This window comes from Notamacropus eugenii, chromosome 2 (genome assembly GCF_028372415.1).
Source record: "Notamacropus eugenii isolate mMacEug1 chromosome 2, mMacEug1.pri_v2, whole genome shotgun sequence".
NCBI lineage: Eukaryota > Metazoa > Chordata > Mammalia > Diprotodontia > Macropodidae > Notamacropus > Notamacropus eugenii.
In genome coordinates this window covers 259,899,144-259,925,916 of record NC_092873.1, presented here as the reverse complement: position 1 = coordinate 259,925,916, position 26,773 = coordinate 259,899,144, and the positions used below count along the sequence as shown (strand labels likewise).

Genomic DNA, 26,773 nt, shown 5'->3' with positions numbered 1-26,773 from the left:
GGTTGACTTAACAATCACCAGTTAGGCAACTTGTCAGCAAAAGGGCCCTTTGATATTTGATAAGAGAATTCTTGTTCACATTATTAAAGTTTTTGGTCCGACTTTGACCTTTTTTCTAATTGGACAGGATAGTTCTAATTGATTAGGATCTATACTGAATCTAAAATCGGTCACCTTAATTCCAGGGCATGTAATTTAAATATATCCAGATTCAGTGAATGACTTGACTATATCCCTTTCATTATCAAAGTCAGTTCTGAAATGTATACCCTTCTCATAAAACTATTTTTAAATTTATTAAGAAAGGAAACCAGTTATATCTTCTTCATCATATCAGTCAGTTCTGAAATGAATGCTCATTTCAGAAACTTATTTTTAAATTAATTAAGAAAGGAAACCAGTTATTTTGAAATACAGTTTACACATGCACACACACTTTAATTTTTAAGGGACAGTCAGGGTTAAATGACTTGCCCAAGAGCACATGCAGAAGACCATCTTTGAACTCATGTCCTCCTGACTCCAGAACCAGTGCTCTATTCACAGACGTATGCATATATGTATAATCACATAACATACATACATGCATACAATTTTATATATAAAAATATGCATCTATGGCTATCTACAGATATAAAGATAACAAACTCAAGAATTGCAGGTTGGGAACCCCTGAGTTATCTCTATGGCATTGTATACTAAATTACTTCACTTCTTATATTTCTAGTAGACCTATAATTTACTAACATATAGTAGTTGAAGTGATATATGTCATATCACTTTCCATTACAAAAAAAAAGCTGCTAGGAATCTTTAGAATGCCCTTGCTTTTTTAATATACCATATTTTTGTAGTTTCTTACACAAATGTATGTATTATACGATTTATTAGGATATCTGTATGAAGGAAATGTAGGTAGCTTCTTTACCATTAAGATGTAATCTTCTTAGGTTCTTAAAAGAATTACATATAAAGACAATATGTTCTCCCATTTTTGTACAGTTTCAGAAAATGTTTGTTAAAATAATAATGGGAGCAAACTTGAAAGGAAAGATATATTCTCTTTTGAATATGTTGAGTTTGAAATATCTGTGGTACATCCAGTGAAAGATGTTGATTTGAGCATGTGCTTGGGGCTGTGTATCCTGGATGCCAGATATTTTGTTTTTAGGTGAGTATCTGTGACTCAGAGGAGTGACTTGATTTGCTCATACTTTTTCTCTTCTCCTCACTGATCCCCCAAATAGCACTTATTTTTAAGACCTAAACCAAATACTAGTGTTACCAATCTCACTGAGTCACGTGGTAGGTTTTGGCCAGCACAGGAGCGAAATATGAAATTTGGGGTTATTTAGTAACCAAAAGATTCACTACTCTAGGATCTCTAAACATGGGTCTTCTTCATGAATATTTCTCAGAGTTTATCCCTGGACTCTTTAATGGTGAGGTCCAGCTAAAAATTAGGTATAAGGTTAAAGTTCACATACCCACTGGTTGAACTCAGTGTGGGGAAGTTCCAGGACAGTACTGCATAGTAGAGAACTGGACTCAAAGCCAGGAAGACCTGGTTTTGGGAACCACCACTAACATACAGTGGCTAAGTGACTCTGGAGCAAATCACCTAACCTCTCAGTGCTCCAGGCAATTTAGTTTCAAAGAAAAATACAAGTTGGTAAGAGGGTGTTTGTTCTTTTTGGAGTTCCCAATGAAATCCTAAGTCCAGTCCTTGTTCCTGTGTCTGTCCCTTGCCCAATAGCCTGCAGTTTATTGTGGGATTTAAATGCTGCTATTTTTTTTTAATAATTCAGATTAGAAAATATTTAATAGTAAAATGATTTATTTTGTTTTTAATTGGGAATGATATGCATTGCTTTATATAAGCTGATGTTTTAAGTATCTCAGAACTACTGAAAATTAGTAGATAGTGATTCTGTACATTGTAAATGTTATTCAAGACAAACACATAGCTCTGTAACTACCACATAACAATTTTTATTTGAGACCTATTGGAAATTATACTTGAAAAATTTTATCAGTTAGCATTCTGTGTCAAGGTGGTCGATTGAACCAAAAGTTTATTTTAAAATGCATATTATTTAATATGTATCAAATTTAGATAAAATCTGTTATTTTAAAATTATGAAGCTGACAAATGTGAAATAGCAACCATTTGAGACAGAGACCCATATTCATTCAGTTATAGAGTTCTCAGAGTAGCCAATGAGTGTTCTAGTAACTTCTCTAAATGTGAAACACTGTAAAATAATATGAAGTTTGAGGACATGGCTTTGAATATGTGAGTTCCATGGCATGCATAGAGAACTGACCAATACCAGCTCTAAGATTCTATGCATGATTCAGATTTATTTTGATTTATTTTATTTTTTATTTATTTCATTTTGCTTAGTCTTAAAGGTTCCTGCAAGGGCTATCCTGAAAAACTGAAGTAAAAAAAAAAAAACCCAACCATCAGATTTTGCTATACAAAATGAAAATGTGAGAGGTGAAGGAGTGAACCAGTTTATTTTATGTTAAGGGACAGAAAGACATAGAATTTACCAGAAGCCTAAAGCAACTCAAGAAGTTTAGTACAGCTTGAGCCTGGAAGGTGAATAAACCCCCTCTATGATATTCTGCCAGATTGTCATCGTCTTGAATTTCTCAGTTGAGGTGGGGAGGGAGGCCTGCTTTCATCTTCTTGAGATAGTAGTCATAACCAAAATTATCAATCAGCAAGCATTTATTGAGTGCCTACTATGTGCAAGGCATTGTTCTAAGTATTAGGAATACAATGACCAAAGTACAAAAAGTCCCTGTCCTCCTATAATTAGGTTTGTAATTTAGTCAAGGAAATATGTACATATATAATCTTAGTACTTAAATACACAAATGATTTATGAACTCATTAATCCGAAATGCTCTCCAAAAATAAAGATTTCATTCCATACAACTATCTTAATGATTCTTGTCTCTGTCTTTCCCCTATAGCTAAGTGGTACAGTGGTACAACGTTAAGCTCTGTGACTCTTAGGTTAAGGGCAAGTCCCTTAACTTTTGTTTGTTTCAGTTTCCTCAACTGTAAAATGGGTATAAGAAGAGTACCTCCTTTACCACTTGTTGTAAGGATCAAATGAAGTTTGTTTTTTTTTTTCAATATGCAGTCTATTGCACATACTAGGAATACTGCGTATTCCATTCCTCTTGCACCCATATTATTTGGTGCACACCATGTTGAGTGCCTACCAGTAATTTGTCCCACCTTTCCTCCTCTCATTCCCTTCTTCCTGTCTTCTCTTCTGTCCCTCCTTTCTTTTCTTCTTTTTTAAAAGAAATTTCATTTCCTGATAAAGGCATGAATTCTCAGTCTATAACAATACTTCCCTCTATCATCTCCTTTTCCTGTCTATACATTGAAGTCACCAAGTGTAAATTGATTTTATTTGGAAAATCTTATAAAGTTATTCATACAATTGCTCTACCACATTGCCCTGAGCAAGAATTATTGAAACAAAAGCTACGTACTACTTTAGCAAATGCAGTTTTCCACTAATAATGCAATACTTGAGAACCAAATTTCCCATGAAATAATTTTTCCTGTAGCTTTTGGGTGTACCATAAAACCCAGCTCATTAATTCATTTCATTATTTCTTGTGGGAGAATCAGAAAGCTATTCTTCCATTTAGCTGCATCACTTTTTCTTCTCATTTCATTTGTTATCAAAGAATGCCAAGGTTAATATGATTTAAGCTCCTTCAGTTGTATCCACATATTGATCATTACACAAAGATCTCACATTTATAGTACCAATTAAAGGTTATTGACAGTCTTAAAGTGGTTATTTATCACCAAGTGGCCCACGTACTGGTGATATGCCTCTCTCTGATTAGCTGTTCTGGCCCTTGGAAAACAGAATTTACCCATCCTGGAGACTATACTCAAGGTCTTTCTAGCATGGTAGACTCTAATAGAGCTTGTACTACCTAACATAGCCTTTGAGATACTCATCTTGTTTCTGTCCCACAAAGAGGTATACAAATGTATGTGTGAATGTGTACACATTTACTTACCAAAAAAATCTGTGAGGGACAAGACCTTCACAGATCAGAAAGAGCATCATGTGGAAGATGGCATTGGAGCTACTTTAAAGGAAACTAGTAATTCCAAAGGACAATGTGATGAAGCAGTGCATTCCATGTATGAGGCACAGTTGTAGAGAACAGAGAAGAATGAGCCCCAATAAGAAAGTCAGTTAATCTTAATTATAATATACCTCTATGAAATAAGATTAGAAATTAGATTGCAGCCAGATTGCTATTCAATGTATATTCCAAACAGGAGTCTGGTGCTGAGTTTGGGGATTGGTGACATATTCAGACCTGTCACTTGGGGCAGCTTTGTGGAAGATAGATTGGAGCAGAGGTACTTTAGACAAGGAGATCCATTAGGGGGCTATAGTAATACTTCAGACAAGAGGTGGTAAAAGTTCCTACTGTGGTGATGGCTCTGTGAGTAGAAACAGATGCAAGAGATGTTGTATGGTTAGAAATGACCAGATTTGGTAACTGATTAGATGTGGAGGGTAATGAATGAGAAATAATAGATGATATTGAAGTTGTGAACCTTGGTAATTATCCAGATACTGAAGAAATGATTGCATAATATATTCTATTTTCAAATTAAAAGTAATAGTTGTAAGTATTCAGGGCAGTAGTGAAATGCATCATTGGCTCCATTTTATTTCTTGCATTAAATTATAATATTATGTCTTTATTTTAATGTAATTACCATATTATTTGCTATTCAATTTAAAAAAAAACTCACTGAAACTTATTAGGTTTATAAATTAGTATCTAATCAACTTTTTTATCATTGTATTCTAGAGACCGGGTAATTGGTCTGATGATGACTGCTTGTGACCTTTGTTCTGTAACAAAGTTGTGGCCAGTTACAAGATTGACAGCTAATGACATATATGCAGAGTTCTGGGCTGAGGTATGTGTGTGTTTCTCTTGCTTACACAGATAATGTCAAAATATGAGAGAAATCAAGAAGTATGAAAAAACTTGAGAAAAGAATTAAATAAATGGATTACAGTTCTTTTGTATATTATTGTCCATAACAGCTATTCTTTAGTAAGATGAAAGAAACAGTAAAGATACTACTTTTTCTATAAAATTCATTGCCTCAAATGAAAGAATTTCTGTAACTCATTCAAGGAATGAAAATTATTTCTTTTCTGTAGCTAATATTTAGATGTTTTTTCCCCCACAGTGTATGATAGATCCATATTGTGAAAACACCTATTCCTCTGAAATTGTTGATATTTTGTTGCATTGCCATGTAAAAATGGCAAAGATAAACAGAACTCAGGGATTATGAGTAGTAGGAATGGAGAATTAATTAAAAATACTCAATACTCAAAGTGAAATTTTTATTTAATTGCCTCTTCTTTGCTTATATCATCTTTCATATCAGAAATGTTATTGTTTTTAAACTCATCTGTTTACAATGTAAATTGCCTACCCAGTCAGTTCCCTGGGAACCTATTGAGTTATATGAGTCCCTTTTCAAAAATATCATTACTGGGTAAGAGAAACTGAAAGATATTTTTGCAAAAGTTTTATTAATTCCTATTCATCTTCTTTTAGGAAAGTTACATTTTGTAGTTTCATATTTGATATTTAATAGTTTAAGTTGTAACTCACCCAGGAAGAAGTAAAAATAGCAAATATTTCATCTGCAGTTTTAAATTGAAAAGTTTTATGTTAATTATATTTGTTTTTAACATTCAAGCAAAAGAATTCTTGTATGAGAACCATGATTGTTCAGATGATTGCATGTCATGGAACTGTTTTTCTGGAATGTTGAATGCCCTGTTTAATTGGGTGTTGTACACACATGTGGATGTTTGTGTGTGTGTTTTGTCATAGAGCCTAGTTATTGTCAGACTCATTTAGTAAAGTTATTATAGATATGCATGTCTTAAATCTCTCAGCTGAAAGAATTTGTACAATGTTATCCTGATTAGATGTTTACAAAAATGTAAAAATGAATTGAATTTTTTTTTTTTGAGACTAGTATATCTGGACTACATTCTATGTGTATCTCTTAGAACATTTTTGGATGCCATGGAAAGTAATTGTTGTCCAAGACATATATTTCATTAATTGTGGTTCTGTAGCTAAACTGGTCACCTAAACTAGAAAATCTAGAATGTCGTAGATGTGTAAAATACAGTTTTTTCCTATGTAATTCACATTACTTATTTTGGCACTAGGATTTCCTTTGAATGGAGTTATCTAAAGAGGCACACTAACAAAAATCTTGGTACAAATGACTTTAGAAGTCAATTAGTACAATAATCAATTCCGCATCAAGTTCTTCATTATTTTGTATTGTTATAAATTGATGCAATTTGGAGAATTGGGCCAATTTTATTTAACCCTCACATTCACCAGGAGGCATAGCATATAAGAGGTGGTCAATCAGTAATTGAATTGAATGAAAGAGAAGAGAAGGGAAGGGAGAGGAAAAAAAGGGAACCAAACAGAGCAAAAAGGGGAAGGGAAAGGAAGAGATTAAGAAAAAAAGGGTAAGTTGTGTTTGTTTGTTTTTTATTTATTTAAGAGTGGCCAAGAAACGTTAAAGTAATTATGAAGATTCTAAATTTTAACTAGTAGTATTACATTGCATTTGCATTGTGATTTCTACTTTTTGAAATTTATGATTATAAATCCTAATGTAAGTCCACTCACCCAACTTTGCACTTACACTTACAGGTGGGGTTCTGCTACTGTTTACTTTCATGGTTTTAGGGGTAACACTAAGGGGCTGGGTTTCTAATAGTACTGCTTACAAGCCTTCAAGGGTATTTTCATTGATAACCAGATTTAATTGTCTTTTTAGCAGAGCAAGATGACTCAGTAGAACTAGTTCTAAAGACATTCCTTTCAAAATTCTGGGACTCATACTCTCAGAAATACACATGGCCTATAAGGGAAAGTGGGCATAAACTTTTGAGTGCAGTGTTAGGAAGGCACATATTATAGAATATGTGTGGTAACTCATAATTTCTAGTTTCTAGACATTTTTCCCTCTTTTTGCAGAGTTCTCATAAAGTTACCATTATTAGATATAGCTGGCACTTTTCACTACCAGAAAGAATCATTTCCTTTGAAATTGCCTTTCCTTGAGTGACTCTGTTGTCTCCAAATATTCCAGCCTCTCTAAATTCTATCTGCTATTCTGCTATTGGTCCAGTCTTTCCAGTAACATGGCCAGTAAATAGGGGAGGGAATGGAAGAAGAGAGGACAGGAGAGGAGAGGGACTCTTCCACTTGAACAAATTGTATTTTTACATGCAACTCAAGTATTTTACATGCAACTCTTGATTTTCTCAGCCAATCACACAATGTTTTCTAGATGTCTTCAGTTTTTTCATCCAAGTCCAGAACCCTATAGTACTCTCAAGTTTAATAAAGACTTAGTCATATCTGTTTACACTTTTGATGGATTAATTGATTTAATTGACATGTATGAACTTCTGTGATTAAATTAATGGGAAACAGAACCTCACTTACATTTTTAAATACCTATACATATACATACACACACAGCTAAATATTTTAAGTTGCCAGCAAATAAATCGGGGGCATTTTAAGTCCATAGTCACCAATTTAAGATAACTATCTAGTGATTTGGAGAGGCTTAAGTGTTGTCCTCTTCTGGTACACTGTCCAATGCCTTCTACTAAAAAGCCTCAGAAAAGTCCATGTGTCACATTTCATAAACAGGCCCTATGTCAAGATGCTTCCATACTTTAAAATACATGATGAAGAACATTCTGGGAAGATGGTGGAGTAGGTCAGAAAATTCCAAGTCTGTCAAGATTTTCACCTACAAGAGATAAAATAATACCTTAGGGCAAACAAGTGCTGGTAAAAAATAAATAAGAAAAGGGGCACAACGGGGGTCTTCCTGGAACAATTTGAGAAGATCAGAAGAAAAATTCCTGTACTAGGCTTGGTCCCTCTGAAGAGTAAACACCTCCAGGCTAGGGTGGGCTTTAATAACAAGCAGCAAACCCTGGGTTAGTTGGTTTGAGAGGATACCTCAGTCCCATTCACTGAAACTTTTACAAAACCCTGGGATAGTGAGGGGAGTTGGGCATTGGAGCACTGGAAGATCAAGGTAACCCCTGCCAACAAGGAACACCAAACCCAGTTGTGTTGCCAAGAGCAGCAGGGCAAGAAGGAACCGGGACGCATCTGATGAGTGCAGGAGCAGTGGGGTAGGAAGCCCCTGGCTGTGGGCAATTAAAGCAGGTTGGAGGTTTGCCTCTGGTTCCAAGCTGGAGGGGAGAACTGAAGATGTGGGGCAAGAAACTCCATTTCCTATACCCCACGACTAGAGATGATTACAAAAATGGAATTATTACCACTAAAAATGCACAGAGGAAGGAGAAGGAATCCAACTGTAGAAAGTTATTTTGGGAATAGAGAAGCCTGGCATTCATCTTCAGAGGAGAATATTGAAATAAAGAAACCCCTAAGCTGTAATGTCAAATGGTCACCTGCCCAAAAAGAATTCATAGAAGATCTTAAAAAGACTTTAAAAGTTAAATGGCAGAGATTGGAAGAAAAGCCAAAAAAATAAGAATAACCCAAGAAAAACAAGATTATGAAAGGAAAGTCAGCCAATTAGAAAAGAAGATCAAGAATCTTAAGGAGGAAAATGACACCTTGAAAATTAGAATTGGGCAAGGTGAAGCCAATGAAATTATAGGAAACCAAGAAATAAATAAAATATGAATAATAAAACAGTAGAAGAGATCGTGAACCTTCTTAGAAGAAAACAGATTTGGAGAGTAGATCAAGAAGAGAAAACAAAAATAGTTGGACAGACTCAAAATTATGATCAAAAATAGAATTTGGATGTAATAGTACAAGACATAATTAAAGAAAATTGTCCTGAAACACTAGAACAAGAATAGAAAGTAGAAATAGAAAAAATCCATTGATCGCCAATTAAAAGAGATTCTATAAGGAAAACTCATAGTAAAATCAAATTCCCAAAACCCCAACTCAAGGATAAAATATTAAAATCAAATATTAAAATCAAGAATAAAACAATTTATATATGAGGATACCACAGTTAGAATTATACAAGGCCTAGCAGCGGACATTTTAAAAGACCACAACTCTTGGAACACTATGTATTGAAGAGCAAAAGAACTGGGGTTCTGACCAAAAGTATCATACTCAGCAAAATTAAACATAATCCTGAATTTTAAAAAATGAACATTCGATCAGCTATCAGACTTTCAAAACTTCTTTTTAAAAAATAAAAGAACCTGAACTTAATAGATTTGACATGCAAGAGCCAAGAGACATAGAAGTTACATACCAAATTTGGACTATAAGGAATTCAAAAGGACCGTTTATTTTTTATTTATGTAAAATATAAAACATATGTCTAAGATTCTTATTAATAATTGAGTAGCTCGTAAGAAAGATTGAGGTCAACCTGAGCATGATATGAATTTAAAAAGTAAAACCTACAAATGAGATGCAAAAGGAGGAATTGATAACAGAGGAATTAGATGGGGAGGAGGGTTGGTAGTTCTGGTAACCTACTTTGATTGGGAATAGGTTCAAGAGGGAACAACAAAATACATACATACCTACATATGTGTACACATATATATATGTATATATATACATATATATATATATATTTAGAAGAGCATAAAAGTCTTCTAAATTTAGAAGAAATAAAATGGTACGGGGATAGGAATGGGGGAGAGGACAAGGGAGGGATATTTAGAAGGGAGAGTGAGGGAATAGGTATAAAGGGGATATAGAAGGGTGTTTAGATTTGTGGGAATAGGAGGATGGAGAGGGATCCTTGGAAGGGGGTAGGCAAGTAATAGGAGGGCAAAGTATCTGGTAAAAGTAAAGTAGGGGAGGCAGGAGGGGTAGGAAACAAGGGATATGTGCAAACATAAAAACAGATCAGGAGTAGAATTTGTTTGGGAAAGTATATGTCTTTATATGTATGAATATGTGTATGTATCTATCTATAAAGAAACATGTCCAAACTTTATTGTAGCCTTTTGGGGGGTTGGGGGAAGGGGAAAAAAGAACAAAGTGAAAAAGTGCACAACAGAGAACAAAAGAAAACTTACAAGGAAGCAAAGAAAAGATAAATGCATGCATACAAACATGCCAGGTTTGATAATAGAAATTTCTTCTTGGTCCTTCTTGTAACACAAGGCTACTGAAAATTTCACTAGGATACACCAAAAATGCATAGACAGTCCAACAGAAAGTTCTGACTAAATATCTCTAGATGTATCATCATATACAGGGCACAAGAAATGTCTATAGGGATCTTTTCACATATGAAGTGATTCCACTAGAAGAGAAGACAAAAACTTCTTCAGGGTCCTTTTACCTGAGAGTGTCCGTAATTTTTCTAGCTATACATAAAACATATAGAGAATTCCACTGGAGATCCAAATAAGGTTAAAATTTATAATTTATTTTCTTAGCACCCTTTCCCCACTGAGCATATAAGTTCTTTTAGAAAAAATTACATGAAAATCATTATAGCTTGTAGAATAGTGACAATATCCTTGATATAATGGAGAGGATTGAATTTTCAAATTGCACGGTTGCTAGATCCCTAAAATATGAGACATTATGTCTAGTGTTCTTCCATAATAATAGTAAAATTAAAAATCATCCTTAGTTAAAGTACTATTGTACCAATATTGATAAAATTGGTACCAAGGCAAGTGTGATACTAAGTATATCAATATCTATTTTATTAATACTCATGTAATTTTCTTTTATACTGGTGTAAAATTATTAGTTACAAATGTTTAGCTGCACATCAGCCTGCAAACACAAGTGTGTGCCAGAGGATTGCCTTTCTAATCCTGTGATTCTTTATGGAGCCCTAATTTTAGTTTTTTAGATTATTTGAATATGCAAATATACATACATACATTTATAGGCATGAGACAGTGGATATATTTAGTTAAAATAATAGTAATACATAAGTCCTAATAGATGGACTTTTTTATTTTACTAGTTACATGTAACATAGGAATTTATGGAAAATGTAATAGTCCATAGATATAGATTATATTGCATACTTATTAGCTTGAACAAAAAACTTCTAAGCAGCTAGGTGCACAGTGGATAAAGCACTAGGCTTGTAGTCAGGATGATGTGAGTTCAAATTCAACTTCAGACTGTAACTTTGTGATCCTGAACTCCTCACTTTTAACCTGTTTTTTCATCCACAAAATGGAGGATGCTAATAGCATAGAGGAGTTGTGAGGACTGAGTGATGTGACATATTTAAAGCACTTTGCAAATTGCAAGGCCCTACACCAACATTACATAACTGTGATTATGATTATTATTTATAAAATTTATAGTTGTGCATCACAGCATTATGTAGGCTCCATCTGAATTGGTTAAGAGCATTCTTCCACCCGTACGCTAGGAACATGAAAGAGAATTTTAAAAATCATGAAGAAAGAAAAGACATTGCTGACATTTCAAGTATTCCTTCTACTTTTTCTTTTGGGTCCTCCCTGTGGACTAAATGAACTGTGATGGCTTCCAATTGAGGGATTCTATGAGGCCTTTTATTTCTTTCATTCTCTTTATTAATCACTGGAGGAAGGAAACAGAAAGTATCCTAGCAATTCTAACTTACCTTAAAGAAAACATTAAGATAAAATTGAAGGAAACTGTCAGATAACTAAATAGAGTATATGGTACTATGAACGAATAATGTTATTTAACTTTTTCTGAAATATATCATTCGGTAATGTGTTTTACTTCTGGATTATCAAGCAAATATAATACATTTTTAAACAAAAAAGACTTGTATACACCCCAAAATTATTTTTCCTTAATTTCACAACTTATTTGTAAAGAGAGAAACCATTACTCTTCCTCTTTTACTCCAGGGTGATGAAATGAAGAAATTTGGAATACAGCCCATCCCTATGATGGACAGAGACAAAAAGGATGAAGTCCCTCAAGGCCAAGTATGAATTATCTCACTAAACAAATGTTTTATTTCAGTCATAAATGGTGCATAAGGAAACTCCTAATTGAGTAAAATGTGAAATCTTTTCACACAAGATTGTATTATTCCAGGTCTCATAGCCACCCTTAGTCACCTTAGTCACGTTGAACCTTGAGTCTTCCACAAGTTTAAAGTATTTTAGTGACTTAAATGTAGAAAATTCTGTACTAATAACCCAAAATAGCATTTCTGGGGAGATTACTATGAGAGCAATTAATCACCCCTACTTAAACAGAGTTTTATCTGAGGGCTGCCATGGTTTGGCGGTGAATGCTTTAGATTCTGAATCCCACAACTGGATTTCAAAGCTTCATAGGTCTGTCTTGTAAATCCAGAGAATGACTGAGTTAACTGTGAGACCCTCTGATTTCTTGCCCTCGAGCCCCAATCAGAGCAAATGCTAATTTTAATGGTGGTTGTAAATAACTGATGGTAATAACATAAAGCATTTTAGCATTTTGTACTACATATCTTCGTCAGACATTACTAGGTTATCTACCCATGGACTCTATTTTGCCCTGCTCACTAATGTCCTTTTTAAAGCAGCTGGCATGAATTAATTAAATAACACTTCTTAAACACTTTTGTGCCAAACATAGTTAAGTGCCAGAGATACAAATACAACAGCAAATACAGTCCCTACCCCAGGAAGCATATGTGCTAATTAATAAGCAGTGATGGTTTTCACAAGAGAGTAGAGAATCAGGAGGAACACTTTGGACTGTGAACTCACAGGGATGGTGGGGTCAAAGGGGAGCATGTTGACAGACTTCCAAAAGCAATCAAGTAGTTGATTTAATAATTATTTAAGTGCTAGAAGATGTATGCCAATGAGGCACCTGGCAAGGCCAGTAAGAATGGTAAGAATAAAGCTATAGAATGAAGTGAAGAATGGCTAGGACCTGTCTAGTGAATTAATCACCAGGACAGTAGGGCCTAAAGGTGGAAATTCAAAGATGAAAGGATTAAAACATCTAAGGAGAGGTTTCTGCTGCTTGGCAACTGAGAGGCAAGCTATATACATAGTTTATTTAGTTTTCTGTTACTGATATTTCAGGTATGAGTACTTCATGTGAAATAATCAATAAAAGTGAAAAGACTATTGATTTGATGAATACAATGAAAAGTAACCTATTGCAGAGTTTTGGAAACAATTTTTTTTACTCCTAGCATGAATTCTAATCTAATATAACTTTTAAAACTTAGATGAATAGTTGATTTACACTATTTAGGGTTTTCCAAAATCACAAGGGCATCTTGGTATATTTTAAGTATAAGTCATTTATAATGAAAAAGTATTTTTTAGAGGGCTTAATCAAATGGTTTCAATTCTGTTGCCAGCATTGCTTTCATTAAGAGGTTAACCATATGTATTCTTGTTTATTGAAAAATATAACGTTTGCTGCTTTATCCTGTAAAAAATATCTAAATGTATAGTCTTGAGTTGTACTCTACAACAAAAGTTTTGCCAGTGTTTGTATTCAAATGTAAAATCAATTCAATTTTAGAGACTTCTTGGCTTTAAAAATATAGATTCCCTTTCCATGTGTAAAACATGTGTTCCTGAAAAGATGTCTGTAAGGCAGATTACTGTCTATTGTTTTATTTTCTCATTAGTTTTCATTTTGAAATACACATACATACATTGTGCAGTTTACCTCATGTCAGAATTAAAAATCACCCTTATTAAGACTGCTTTTTAACCTGAGATTCAATTCCCAAGCCAGACTTCTGACATAAGCCCCCAAACTAGTCAAGACTTCTTTTTCATTTACATGCTGTAGGTTCCGTGTAAGTTATTTTCTTCATTCTTCTTCTTTTACTCTCTATCATTACATATGTAACTTTCTGTTCTTTACTGAATTCTTCTTAATCATGATTTCTTATTGACCATATTCTATCCATATTCACAAGCCACAGCTTAGCTATTCTCTAGTATATGGGTACTTACATTGTTTCAAGTTCTTTGCTCTCACAACAAATTCTGCAATGAATAGTTTGGTGTATATGGTACATTTATTTACACCTTGGATCTCCTTTCAGTATCTACAAGATTATGTACATCTTAGTCACTTTTTTTTCTGCATAATTCCAAGTTGCTTACTGAAGTGGTTGGACCAGTTCGTAGTTTCACTGACATTATGTTAGTATTCTTGGCTTCCCACATTCCCTTGTTGGAATTAATTTCCATTAGCTTCAGTTTCTTAGGAAACTGTGATTATTGATGTACCTTTTTCACTTTTCCCTTTGGGGTCATCAGTAGCTTGTTAAAATGTGTCAGTTTGATGGGTCTTAGTTATATGACATGTCTTCACTTTTATTCCTTAACAATGGTGAGATAGTATAAGCGATTAAAGTTATTAAAGTTATTCAGCCATTCCTATTTGGCATTCACTCTACTATTACTTCATTGCCCAGATGAGTTACTCATTATAGATGTTCCTCTTCCATTCTTGTAAATAGTATTGAAGAATCTGTAAATCTGTTTTTTAAAACTCTGCACCCCCCAACCAGAGATAGTACTTTTTGAAAAAACCCTTCAGTGTTAGGACTATTGATATTTACCCTCTGAGAATGTTCCTTTTCAGTTGCTTCCTACTGTGCTTTTTATAAGTAATGCTATTTTTTAAGACAAAATAAATTCACAAAACAAAGAAAGGCATTCGTACTTAACTTTTATACAGAGGAAAAGATTTCAGGCTTCCATGAGAGAGCTCAAGGAGAAAAGAGTTTGTGACTTTGGAGTCACATAGTCTCAGAGTTTCCGCAGTACATCATGTTTCTGAACACTCCTCATGCCTACTTAAGGAACCTGACTCCTTGAGTTTCAACCTTTTTCTTTGAAGTTGTTGCCACTGCCTATTCCTCTCTCCTGCTACATGTGGAGTCTTACAGCTTTCCTCATACCATTAAGGGTTGAGCTTTTCTGTAACGGGACGAGTTAGAGCCGACCCCTATCCATTTTCAGGACGCCACACTGAGAGCCTGCCTAGATAACCTAGGGGCTTGTCAGTAGGGGTGGAACTAGATGGATTCAGGAGGAAGGGTCTCGTCCTTGTTTGCAACGTGGCAGCTCTTTGTCCTGGCTCCGGATGTCCAGTGGAGAAGACACCCATATAAGGAAAGGTGATAGGTGATAGGTTCAATGTAAAAGGTGATAGGTGATAGGTTCTACGTAGGGCTTAGGAATGTACTTAGGAATGTACGTAGGTAAAACTATAAATGCATGTGATTTAGATGAATAAAACGGAGTCTTCACCATCTTTGTCTCCCGCCCCATTCATTACTCACGAGATCAAGGCCTCTTGCTGGACAAGAGCCTTGGGTCGGGGTTAGGGGTTCCTGTAAGTGGTCTAGGGGACCCCAACATTCTGGCGCCCATTTCGCGGGGCGGAAAAAGAAGAAGAAAAGAAAAAATCCACGGAACACAGCACAGGGCCAAAAGCGTAGTCCTTTAGCGGGGAAAAGACGTACCTGTGTGCCCTGAGGTGCCTCAGACTGACCAATCTGAGAAGAATTCGGTGCACTCAGCCTCAGGAAGAAAAAGGAGAAAGACGACATCAGTCTCGTGAGTAACCTGCTTCGGGAGCAGGGAAGTAAGACTAATCTTACTATGGGGCTAGTTGAATCAGTAGAGACGGCCGATAGAGAAACTTTTGTTAAGATAATTTACAGATCAGCTAAGGCACAGGGGGTCGTCATTCAAAAAAAAGTGATCGGGGAGTTCTTAAACGAAGTAGAAAGAATTTGTCCCTGGACAAAGCAGAGACCTCCGGTCTCTATAAGCTCGTGGAAAGTTGTAGGGGAACAGTTAACTAGCTATGACTCCGAAAATCCTGGGGATCTGGAGCTAACAAGTTTCTTTATGTACAATATAGTAAAAGCAGCCCTTCAGGCTGTGGATGGCTGTTGTGATCGGCAACCCAGGCAATTCCCAGCCTCCACACAAACAACGCCTTCCATTTCACCAGAATCCTCCCCTGAACCATCCCGTCCGAGTTCTCCCAGTCCACCTTCAATTTATCCTAATTTAGGACAGCTGCAGGAGCAGAGTCAGAGGCAGGAGGAGAGAGAAAGAATGCAACAGGAGATAGATGAGCTAAAGAGTAGATTACGGGACTTAGAAGTTGAAAAGGAAAAATCAGTTAAGTTCAAAGAGGAAGTCAAAGTTCCCGCCAAACGGGAGGACCCTGAAACAAAGAAAAGAGCAAAAGTGAGTGGGAAACAAAGGGAATTGGGACAGTCTCCAGGGAGAGAGAGCGCAAGGGAAACACCTAGTGGAGCCAGCAAGTTTAAAATCACTCTTGAAGGAGATTACTTACTGTGGAAATTTGAATCTCAGAAAGTATGTTTGGAACTAAGTAAAAGAAATCAAGCCATAGGTCTAATTTGTGCAGAGGATTTCCGACAATCTTTTCTCAGTTTTTGAATTCTTTTTTTTATTGTCTGTGTATGTGTTCAGTCTTTACATGTTCTGTGTGCGTGTGTATGTGAGTTATTACGGTCAGCTCCATTGTAGTTGGAATTTGGAATGTTATCTCTTCTCCCTCCCCCTCATCCCTTCTCTCTGATGGCTGCAGCATCAGAGAGGAGAATGGGAGAGACAAAGTGAGAAACTAATCTTATATTATTTATATGATTGCTAAATGCAGTTTTACACAAGAAATACAAGGAAATAATGCATGTGTAGTTTTAAAGGGGCTTTAATCAAAGCCCACTAGGAGTACAACATGGGTATGAAGTTTAAGGAAAGCATAAAAGCTTTGGAATTTATTGGAAAGTTGTTGGTAAAATTCTCTCTCTCTTTCTACATTCTAACTCTGGCCAAGTTATGAAGGTGGAGAGAAAGACAAGATGAAATTGGGGAAAAATTTTTTTCCCTCATATCAGAAAGACAGATTGAATAGCATTTTAATTATCTCATGCCTCACATAAAAGAGAAAAGTTTTTGTGTGTGGGATACAACTAAAAGGTAGTTATTCTGGTCATATTTCAAGTGAAACATGTCACTCCTAATTGGATGTTCAAGACAGGTCAGAATTTATTGTATTATTTGGCACTAAGGCAAATTGAGAATGCATAAATCTGAAAATGAAAAAAGACACCTCAGAGATCAAGCCTTGAACCCCCAAGTGGAAAGGAGGGGACTGGCGCCACTGGACTTTGTTCCAGAGTCTCCCTCACTTCCACTTGCAGTTTTACAACTTTTTCTCTTTCAAAAACATTTTTGAGGAGTAGACATAGATGTGAAATTTTCTTGAGTAAAAAATTAGAATCATTGTGATTTTTATTTTACTCCGTTATCCAGAAATGGTGTTAGAGAAAGCAATTTGTAATCTGAATCTTGTTGAAACTAAAAGATGTTGGAAAAATTGTGTGTAGCCATTTATGTTATTTAAAACTTTTATCAGTCCTACTAACCTTATCTTATAATGTTTTGTAATTGCCATTTAGAAAACCAGGTATTTTCACCGTTGCCTGTTTAAGAAGTTACAGCTAAAATAATTTATCAGGTCTAAAAGTTGTAAGATTGTTAACTAAGTTTTTGAAGTTGCTGTTTTTATGCTAAACCTAAAATTGTTAATTGATTACTATGTGTGGAAAGAAGATTGTTTGGCTTATATAATTCATAAACAATGAAAGTGACTTGCACAAAAGTTGTAATAGATAAGAAAATATTTTTAATAATTGACTTTTATAAAAGGACAAGTTTTAAATTTGAGAAGGAAGGATCTTAAATGGAATCTCTTATGTATGTGAGTCCTATTAATCTTCATTGCTTATTGCAACTCCATGGGAATATAAATAACTGTATTTGGCTTTAAGTTGGGAGTAGTAAAATTTGCTGTTTAAGGTAAAAGCATTTCAGACCATAAATATTTTTGTTTAAGTTTGAATTTGGGTATAGTTGTCTGCATTAAATCAGTATCTGAAAGGATATGCCACAAGTTACTCAGAGGGACTGTGATCCTGCATCATGTACTGTTATCAGGTGAAATTTGTATCTGGAGAGGAAACACTGAGGGGACAATTCTAGACTCAATCTAGGATGGGATCCTCCTGGTCAGTTTCCCCATTGTGTCCTTTTATAAAGGAATATTTTCTACCTGACTATTCCTGAGTCTGGCTATAATACAGATACTGCATGATTGGAAAATTTTACTCCTATCTGAATTCAAAGAGAGTCAAAGATGTTTTATCCTATCATATTTGCTATATCACATGTCCGTATTTTTTCCTTTTATAGCAAACTTCTATGATCAATTACAAGTAGTCAGTATAACATGTGAGCCCTTTTGTGTAATCTTACTGGAAAACAATATTATTTTTATCTGAAACTGGAACATGTTCAGAAATTTATGTAAATGACTTAAGACTCACCTTAAGATGTCCCTATTGTTTTAAAGCAGTAAATTTTTTTTGTAAGCGGTCTCTTACTGTTACCAATGTGAGATTCTTTTATGCACTTTTATTAAAACATTTTGTGATATCTAGGAATTCTGGAATATCTAAGAATTTGCTTTGTTATAATACTTTGGGAATTCATATTCCTTAGGACATTTTTATACCAACTAAGTTTTAATAAATTTTAATTTTAAAAGGTTTATTTTTGCTTCAAAGTGAAAAGCCAACTATCATTTTAAAAGGTTTCACCTACTTATTAACAGCTTAATTTCTAAAGTTTTTTCTTCCAGAGTGAATATAATCAGAAAAAGATAAACAAGCTGATGAAACAGCGATGAACATCTATTCAGTTATGAGATTCAACTTAGAAATCTCTTTTGTTTAAGACAATACAGCTATGCTAGTGAACAGTAATAACTTATGCACTATCTTGTCTATGGTAGAAATATAAAGGAATATGAAGTAGTCTGAATGATCAGTTCTAGAGATTTGGAAAGCTAAATAAAAGCGTGATCAAAATATATAGAAAGCAGATAAGGATGTTGGGGACAAATGGGAATCATCCAAGCCCCTCCTATCCTAGATAGTTACTAAGTATGTCAAGAGAGTGTGAGGAAGTCTGACAGTATTCTCACACCTACCTCACTTCTAGTTATTTTATTCTTACTCCTTTTTGGTTCTTGTTTGTTTAATCTTTGTGCCAGATTTGTGTCTTCTAGGTGTCTTTGTCCAAGACCATCATCTATCACCCTCTGAATCGTCAAGTTCCTCATATTGGTTAAAGACACAACCCCTCCAATGTTGGGACCCTGTGAGGCAGGGTCAGCTCTACGTCCAATCTCAGCAGGAAGCAGTTTCAGAAGCCGAGACCTTCATCCCTTATCCCAAAATGTGTTGGGTCCCATCAGTTTAAAGGGGGACAGGGTGAGGTGCTTGAGTGCATGTACTTGGGCCCTAGTTCTAATATCACATTTCTCTTTATAAATCTTTCATATTTCAGGAATACCTTATAACCCCACAGGCCAAGTCATTGTTGAAAGGCCAAATCATTCCCTCAAGGTTTACTTGCAAAAACAAAAAGGGGGAATTACACAAGGCCCTCAGGCATATGAAGGAAAACAGGCCATGTGGCGTGATGCAGAAGGAATATGGCATGGTCCAGGAAAAATAATCATGTGGGGAAAGGGTTATGCTTGTGTTTCCACAGGAAAAGAGAAAGAACAGTGGGTACCAGTACGCAGGCTTCGGCTGATAGAAGAGAGAGACAACGGGAAGAAAATCACAGGGCAAGAGACTGAGAGCAGCAAAGCGGAGAAAGAAGCTGGAAGAACAAATAAGAAGTCTTTGTCTACAAAATGAGGAAGTTGATTCTGTTTCTATTAGTGACTCTTGGGGTCAGAGAAAGTCCAACTCCGATCCAGGAGACAAGTGGGGATGCACATCACTGGGCGTTCATCCCGAATCCTCTGTGGGTGAGGGCCATAAGATGGGGTGAAAAGATACCAACACTAGTATTACATGGCAGTTTATCACGCATGTTTGGGGGTACAGGTTTTGAATCTATAGGTAAATCAAATAGTTCACAGCCAAGGATGAACTTTACTGGATTGATCGCAGGATTACCGCTCTGTCTTCAAAAGAAGGTTGTTGGACGATGGACTGGTACTACATGGGTTTTTAATGATATAGCAGCCGATGTGACATGGTGTGCAAATAGAACTCTGGGACATGAGACTTTAGCTTATTGAGGGAACTCTAGACTTTTTCGCCTACGGACTTGGGTCATTGAGGGACAAGATATAGATAAAAAACGAGAAATAGGTTTGAGACATAGACCATATTGTACAAAAATGAATGGGGCACAAGACATGGGACAAAAATGAGAAGTGATTTCTAGATCTGGACCACAATGTAGCAAGAGAAATGATCCTTATGTCTCCATTTATCGTAATTATTCAGGTTTTGTATCATTTGAAGATTGTCAGTCACATCAATGTCAACAGACTGTGTTATTCTTAGAGCATTATAATGAGAGTCTTACCTCTTGTCACAACCTATCGCATTTTAGGCCAGATCGCTATGTCTCAGGATATCCTAGTCCTAGATATGTTACTAACAAGGGTTCTGATACAGCAGGGATTGAACGGGTGATTGCCGCTATTGGGGGGCAGACAGTACAAAGTTTTGTAGGACCATTTATTATTGTAAGACCAAACGGTAAAATAATTACAAACCATATTAGTCTTACGGCGCGAGTGTGTTTAGGATCATCTCATGCCTTTATGTGGGATCATGCAAGTCAGTCTACACTCGTGCCACATATGAATATGACAGGGATATTCAATTTAACTTGTCCGAATTGTTCGGTACATGAATGCATGGGGCCACAATTTGATAAAGGAAGGCTTTACATCATTACTAGGCCAAAGTATTCACTCACAGTAGTGAAAACACAAGGATGGTATTGCACTCCGGCTGACAATATTATGTCAGTATTAGATCAAAAGATAACAAGTATGATGCGATTCAAAAGATGTATCTCATGTGTAGTGTTAGGTATAACCTTATTAGTTGAACTAATTGTTAGTTCTACTGCTCTCTCAATGTCTGTTTCTAACACACAGAATAGTGTCCAGGAAGCAAATGCTCTTCATGATCTCATGCGCAATGTCTCAGAAGGATTTCAACGTCAGGCTCAAATGGATAAGGAATTTTACAATGCTATTCGTGCTTTACAGAAAGCAGTACTGTTCTTGGGACATGAAGTTGCATATCTAGAATTACAATCAAAGTTGCAATGTGATTATAGGTACAATACTTTTTGTCTTACTCCAAAACAATATGATGCAACTGAAATGGCATGGGAAAAGATTCGGGCTCAATTACAAGGTGTAATCAGTGATAATATGACCTTAGAGCTCCAACAATTGATTCAATTGGCAGAAAATATCAATCAGGCTTCCCATGAAGACCTACTTCCACATAAAACTGCTCAAAATATCTTAGATTTTTTCCAACATGCTGATCCCTGGCACTCACTAAAAACTTGGCTAATTTCATTAGGATCAGGAGTACTAACATTGCTTATATTAGTTGCTATTATACCAATATTATTAAAATGGATATTGTTAACAATCCGTAATTCCCTCTTCTCCACTAAACATACCGTGTTGGCTATGAAAGAACAACTGTACCAAAACAAAAAGGGGGAGTTGTAACGGGACGAGTTAGAGCCGACCCCTATCCATTTTCAGGACGCCACACTGAGAGCCTGCCTAGATAACCTAGGGGCTTGTCAGTAGGGGTGGAACTAGATGGATTCAGGAGGAAGGGTCTCGTCCTTGTTTGCAACGTGGCAGCTCTTTGTCCTGGCTCCGGATGTCCAGTGGAGAAGACACCCATATAAGGAAAGGTGATAGGTGATAGGTTCAATGTAAAAGGTGATAGGTGATAGGTTCTACGTAGGGCTTAGGAATGTACTTAGGAATGTACGTAGGTAAAACTATAAATGCATGTGATTTAGATGAATAAAACGGAGTCTTCACCATCTTTGTCTCCCGCCCCATTCATTACTCACGAGATCAAGGCCTCTTGCTGGACAAGAGCCTTGGGTCGGGGTTAGGGGTTCCTGTAAGTGGTCTAGGGGACCCCAACACTTTTCCTCTAATAGTACACTGACTTTTAAAGATCACATTGAGTCATGACCCATCGTTCTTTGCCCTATGTTGGTTCCTTTTTTATTTATTCAAGGAACTAATACTTTATAAAGGGATCATTTGGCATGGTGGCAACTTGGGCCATTTAACACCTCTTTGCCATCCCTTTCTCTAAGATTATATCTTGCACTTTAAAGGAATACTCATAGTTCTTTTTTTATTTGAATTTATTACCATTTACTGTAACAAGTGAATGGTCTAAATGCAGGTAGAGTATTAAAAATGACCATCTCATAGATAACTGGTCATCTCCTGTCTGCTATAGTTCAGACCATTTCATAATTTGTGAAGTTATTTGTACCTCACCCTGGATAGTGCCTTATAACCTCATTTTTAAAGAAAATATTTATGATGTAAATGAATTTCTCTAGAGTCTGTAATCCTCTACTCATTTTCATTTCTTCATTTTCCAGTATATTTTTTTGCCCTCCTCCCTTGTGCCCACTTCTGTTCTGAAGTTATTAAGTATTATAGCATAAGGTGATTTAATTTGAAGATTTTTAAGGAGTTCTTCATATAATTTTCTACTTTGTCATTCTCTGCCACACATCAGCTACAACTATTTGGTGGTCCTTTTACAAATGCTTTATCATAAGCATTGCAATGATATTTTATTGTCCTCTGAAATGATGCTTCCCATTATCACTTGGTTGTATGATTAAATCAACTCTGCCAGCTCTTTTATATTTCTCTCCAAGGGAAACCATCCTTCTATTTAGTTGTAGCATTATATCTTCTGGTATCATTTACAAGTAGAATATCGGTATTGATATCATTCTATTTGTTCCAGTAGTATATCAGTTTACTGAGTTGAACAAGGCTCCCTCATAGAGAGTACTAAGTGAAATTAGTATCTGTATATTGTCCAAAATATTGTGTGATTCTTAGCACCTCTTCCAGTTTTTCCAACTCTTCAGTGGTCATTACCTCTAGTGGTCATTTCCTAGTCATTACCTTAGGTGATTTTATGTTCTCTTTTTTTTCTTGATTGCCACCCCCAAATAATCTATTGATGAGGAGTTTCTCTGTACTTACTTAGGCTAGATTTTTAAAAGCAAAGTTTGATGCTAGGATTCTGTCTAAAACCTTTCCAATGTGATGGAACTCATCAGAACTGTAACCCATTAACATATCTTTTAAGAACCCAAGGTCACAACTGTACACATATGAAGCATAACAGTAGGGCTTCTGTTGAAGGTACCATAAACTAAATTTAATTCATTAGTTAGCTAGCCATCTGGCTAGATAAATAGGAAGGAAGGAAGGAAGGAAGACATAGACATGTGTGTATATATGCATATATTTATACATATATGTACACGTGTGTGGATGGAGATATAGACACACAAATGTGTATATATGCATGTATTTATCTAAACATATTTGTACACATTGTGTGGATAGATAGAAAGGCAGACAGATGTAGTCACACAAATGTGTATATATGCATATATCTATACATATATATATACACGTGTGTAGATAGATGTAAAGACACAAATGTGTATGTGTGCATATATTTATATATTTATCTATACATATATTTATCTATACATTTATCTATCTATAGAGACACAAATGTGTATATGTGCATATATTTATACATACGTGTACACATGTGTGCAGATTGATAGATAGTGACCCTTTTTCAGTTCTCCTCTTTCTTGCCCTCTCTATAGCCTTTGACATTCTTGATCACCTCTTCTTTTTGATAATTCTCTCTTGAGGTTTTCAGGACTCTGCTCTCCTCTGTTTCTTATATCTGTCCGACCTTTCCTTCTTAGTCTTCTTTGCTAGATCTTAATCCATATCATGCCTACTACATAGGTGTCCCACAGTGTTGTCCTGGCTCTTCACTCTTCTTCCTCTATACTGTTTCACTTGGCAGTCTCATCAGTTCCCATGGATTCTATTATCTCTAAGCTGATGATTCTCAAATCTACTTTTCCAACCCTAACCTCTTTTTCCTAACCTCTAGTCCTCCTCAACTACCTATTAGCTATCTTGAATGTGATGTCCTGTGGACTTCATAAACTCAGCATGTCCCAAACAGAACTTATGATTCTTTCCCCAAAATGCTCCCACCTTCCAAACTTTCATATATCTATTCAGAGTCCCACTGTTCTCCTGGTCACTCAGACTCCCAAACCTAGGTATTATCCTCAACTCCGAACTCTCAACCCATATATCTAATCTTTTGCCAAGGACAGTCAGTTTTACTTTCATTACATATATTCCCTTCTCTCTTCTGACACACTATCCAGCTACAAGCTGTCATCGACTCATTCTTAGACTTGTGCAATTGATTTTTGGTTTGTCATTGTGTGGGATGGCTCAGGTCCCTACTTAAATCAATTACTCAGAGGCCTCTCAAAGTGATGACAGAAAGTTTATTTATTCGATTCTCGATTCTCGAGAAGCGGGACAATCTTATACCAGTTCACCTGGAGTAGGAAAGACAAAGACAAAGAAAAGGCAGTGATTTATATAGACCCTAACACAAGTCCCTCCCCCCACACTGACCATTATTCTCATTAGCTGAGAATATGATCTTACATTCTAGACATGAAATCTAACCAATCCCTTTTGAAATGAAGACATTGAAGAATTAGGTAAGCTTTATCCAATCATTGAGACCCTAATGTACTACACAGTTTTATATCCTTATATGGAATTATTCTGTTCTAAAAATATAGTAACCTTGAGCCTCTCAGTCTTACCTCACCCCTGGAAGAAGAACTACAATCTGAGAAGTCTTCACTAAACCTATTCCACTCATCATCCTGCTACAAGTCTCTCTTCACTGCAGTGCATCCTCTACTCAGCCGTTAAAGTGATCTTCCTAAAGCTGATCTGACCATATCATCTGTCCACTCAAACTCACAGGGCTCCCTAATACCTGCAGGATCAAATGTAAAATGCCTCTTTCATGTTTAAAGCCAGACCCGACTATTCTAGTTTTCTTACATCTTACACTTCATCACATCCTCTGCAATCTAGTGACATTGATTTTCTTGCAGTTCCTCATGCAAAACACTCCATCTTCTTAATCTGTTCATTTTTAGGAGTTTGCCCCCATACCTAGAATGCTCTTCTTCCTCATCTCTGTCCCCTCACTTCTCTGGCTTATTGAAAATTCCACTTTCTACAGGAAGCCCTTCCTAGTCTCTCCTAATTCTAGTGCTTTCCCTTTGTCCTATATATCGTTTGTTTGTACATAGTTGTTTGCATGTTGTCTCCTTCATTGGACTGAGCTCCTTGAAGGCAGGACCTGTTTCTGACTTTATATTCCCAGTAGTACAATGACTGGCACATAGAAGGTACTTAATATTAATCAGCTGTCAGGGACTGGGTCCCAGTGCTTGACGTTTAATAACTTTATTCAGTTTATTTCAAAATACATTATAAATATATTGGAAGGAATTGCAGTTCCTTTCAGTAGAAGGTTGATCTGCATTGATGAAATCACACTTCTTTGAAAATTCTACAGTATTTTTAAATTGTATTTATTCTTTACTTATAGAGCAGCATGTATTATTTTTACAGTTGAACTTGAAAAGTGCAAAGAGCACCTGAAAAGCGTAATTGCTGCTATGATTGGTAGTATATGACAAAGTAACTTACAAACTGATGTTTCCTATCAACACTTTTTCCATGTTTGTCACAGCTCGGTTTCTACAATGCTGTAGCAATTCCCTGCTATACTACCCTTATGCAGATCTTCCCCCCTACTGGACCCCTACTCCGGGCATGCAGGTAAGAATCACTGCTCTCTTCTGTAGTGTTGGTCACAATTACACCAAGTGTCTTTAAGTGGCTAGAGTAGGGTTTCTGTAAAAATGCAACAATGAGTAAATTATAATAATGGTAAATATTTACATAATACTTTCAGGTTTGTGAAGTAGTTTACCAACATTTGATCAAATATAATACCTCATCATATATACATGCTATCTTTATATGTACATCTATGTTATACATCCATATATATGTTTATATAGTATCTTAAAACAAGATGAAATTGAATATCACATTTAATTGATATTAAAATAAAAATACAAACCATAAATTACCACTCTCTAAGAGAGTAAGTCTCTTTTAGGTTCCAACTTTTGTCAACGATTGGCCAAGTATATTTGATACTGTGAATTTTTTGCCCCCATTAACATTGCTCCAGGTCCTCTGTACAATATAAGGAAAGAAGAAAGTTTAAAAACAAAGTATGACTGTGATTAAGTGGGTAAGATTTTGTCTTTCTTTAGGACTCGTTGCTTCATCTTTTTTTTAATGAAAACTGAAGGATGTGAGTTCTTTTGAATGTTCATATTTGTGCAAATCCAATTAAATGTCACCAAGTTCAATAATATCTCTTGAAATATGTGATCAAACTAAAATATAATCTAATCTTCATAGCTTCCATTTTCATTCCTAACTTAGTATTGTCAATTTTGTAATCTTTAGTCCATTGAATGTTTAAATGTCCATAAGCTTTCAACAAAGCAGATTTTCCAGACTGTATAGAATTAAGAAGAGAATGAGA

General features: G+C 35.7%; 1 protein-coding gene across 5 annotated transcripts in view; it reads left to right on the top strand.

The window, feature by feature from the left end:
• The window catches only part of PDE10A (phosphodiesterase 10A), a 435,545-nt gene that overhangs the window by 398,797 nt on the left and 9,975 nt on the right, over nt 1-26,773 (top strand). For 3 of the 5 annotated variants that reach the window (XR_011974697.1, XM_072643848.1, XM_072643847.1), the window contains 3 exons: nt 4,882-4,993; nt 11,991-12,071; nt 25,901-25,989. Coding sequence is in view for 4 of the 5 variants with exons in the window: in XM_072643848.1 (XP_072499949.1) it covers nt 4,882-4,993; nt 11,991-12,071; nt 25,901-25,989 (282 nt within the window). In the remaining variant the exon portion in view is untranslated. Of the gene's footprint in view, nt 1-4,881; nt 4,994-11,990; nt 12,072-25,900; nt 25,994-26,773 lie in introns of those variants that run through there. The other 2 variants (XM_072643850.1, XM_072643849.1) reach the window with 1 other exon arrangement.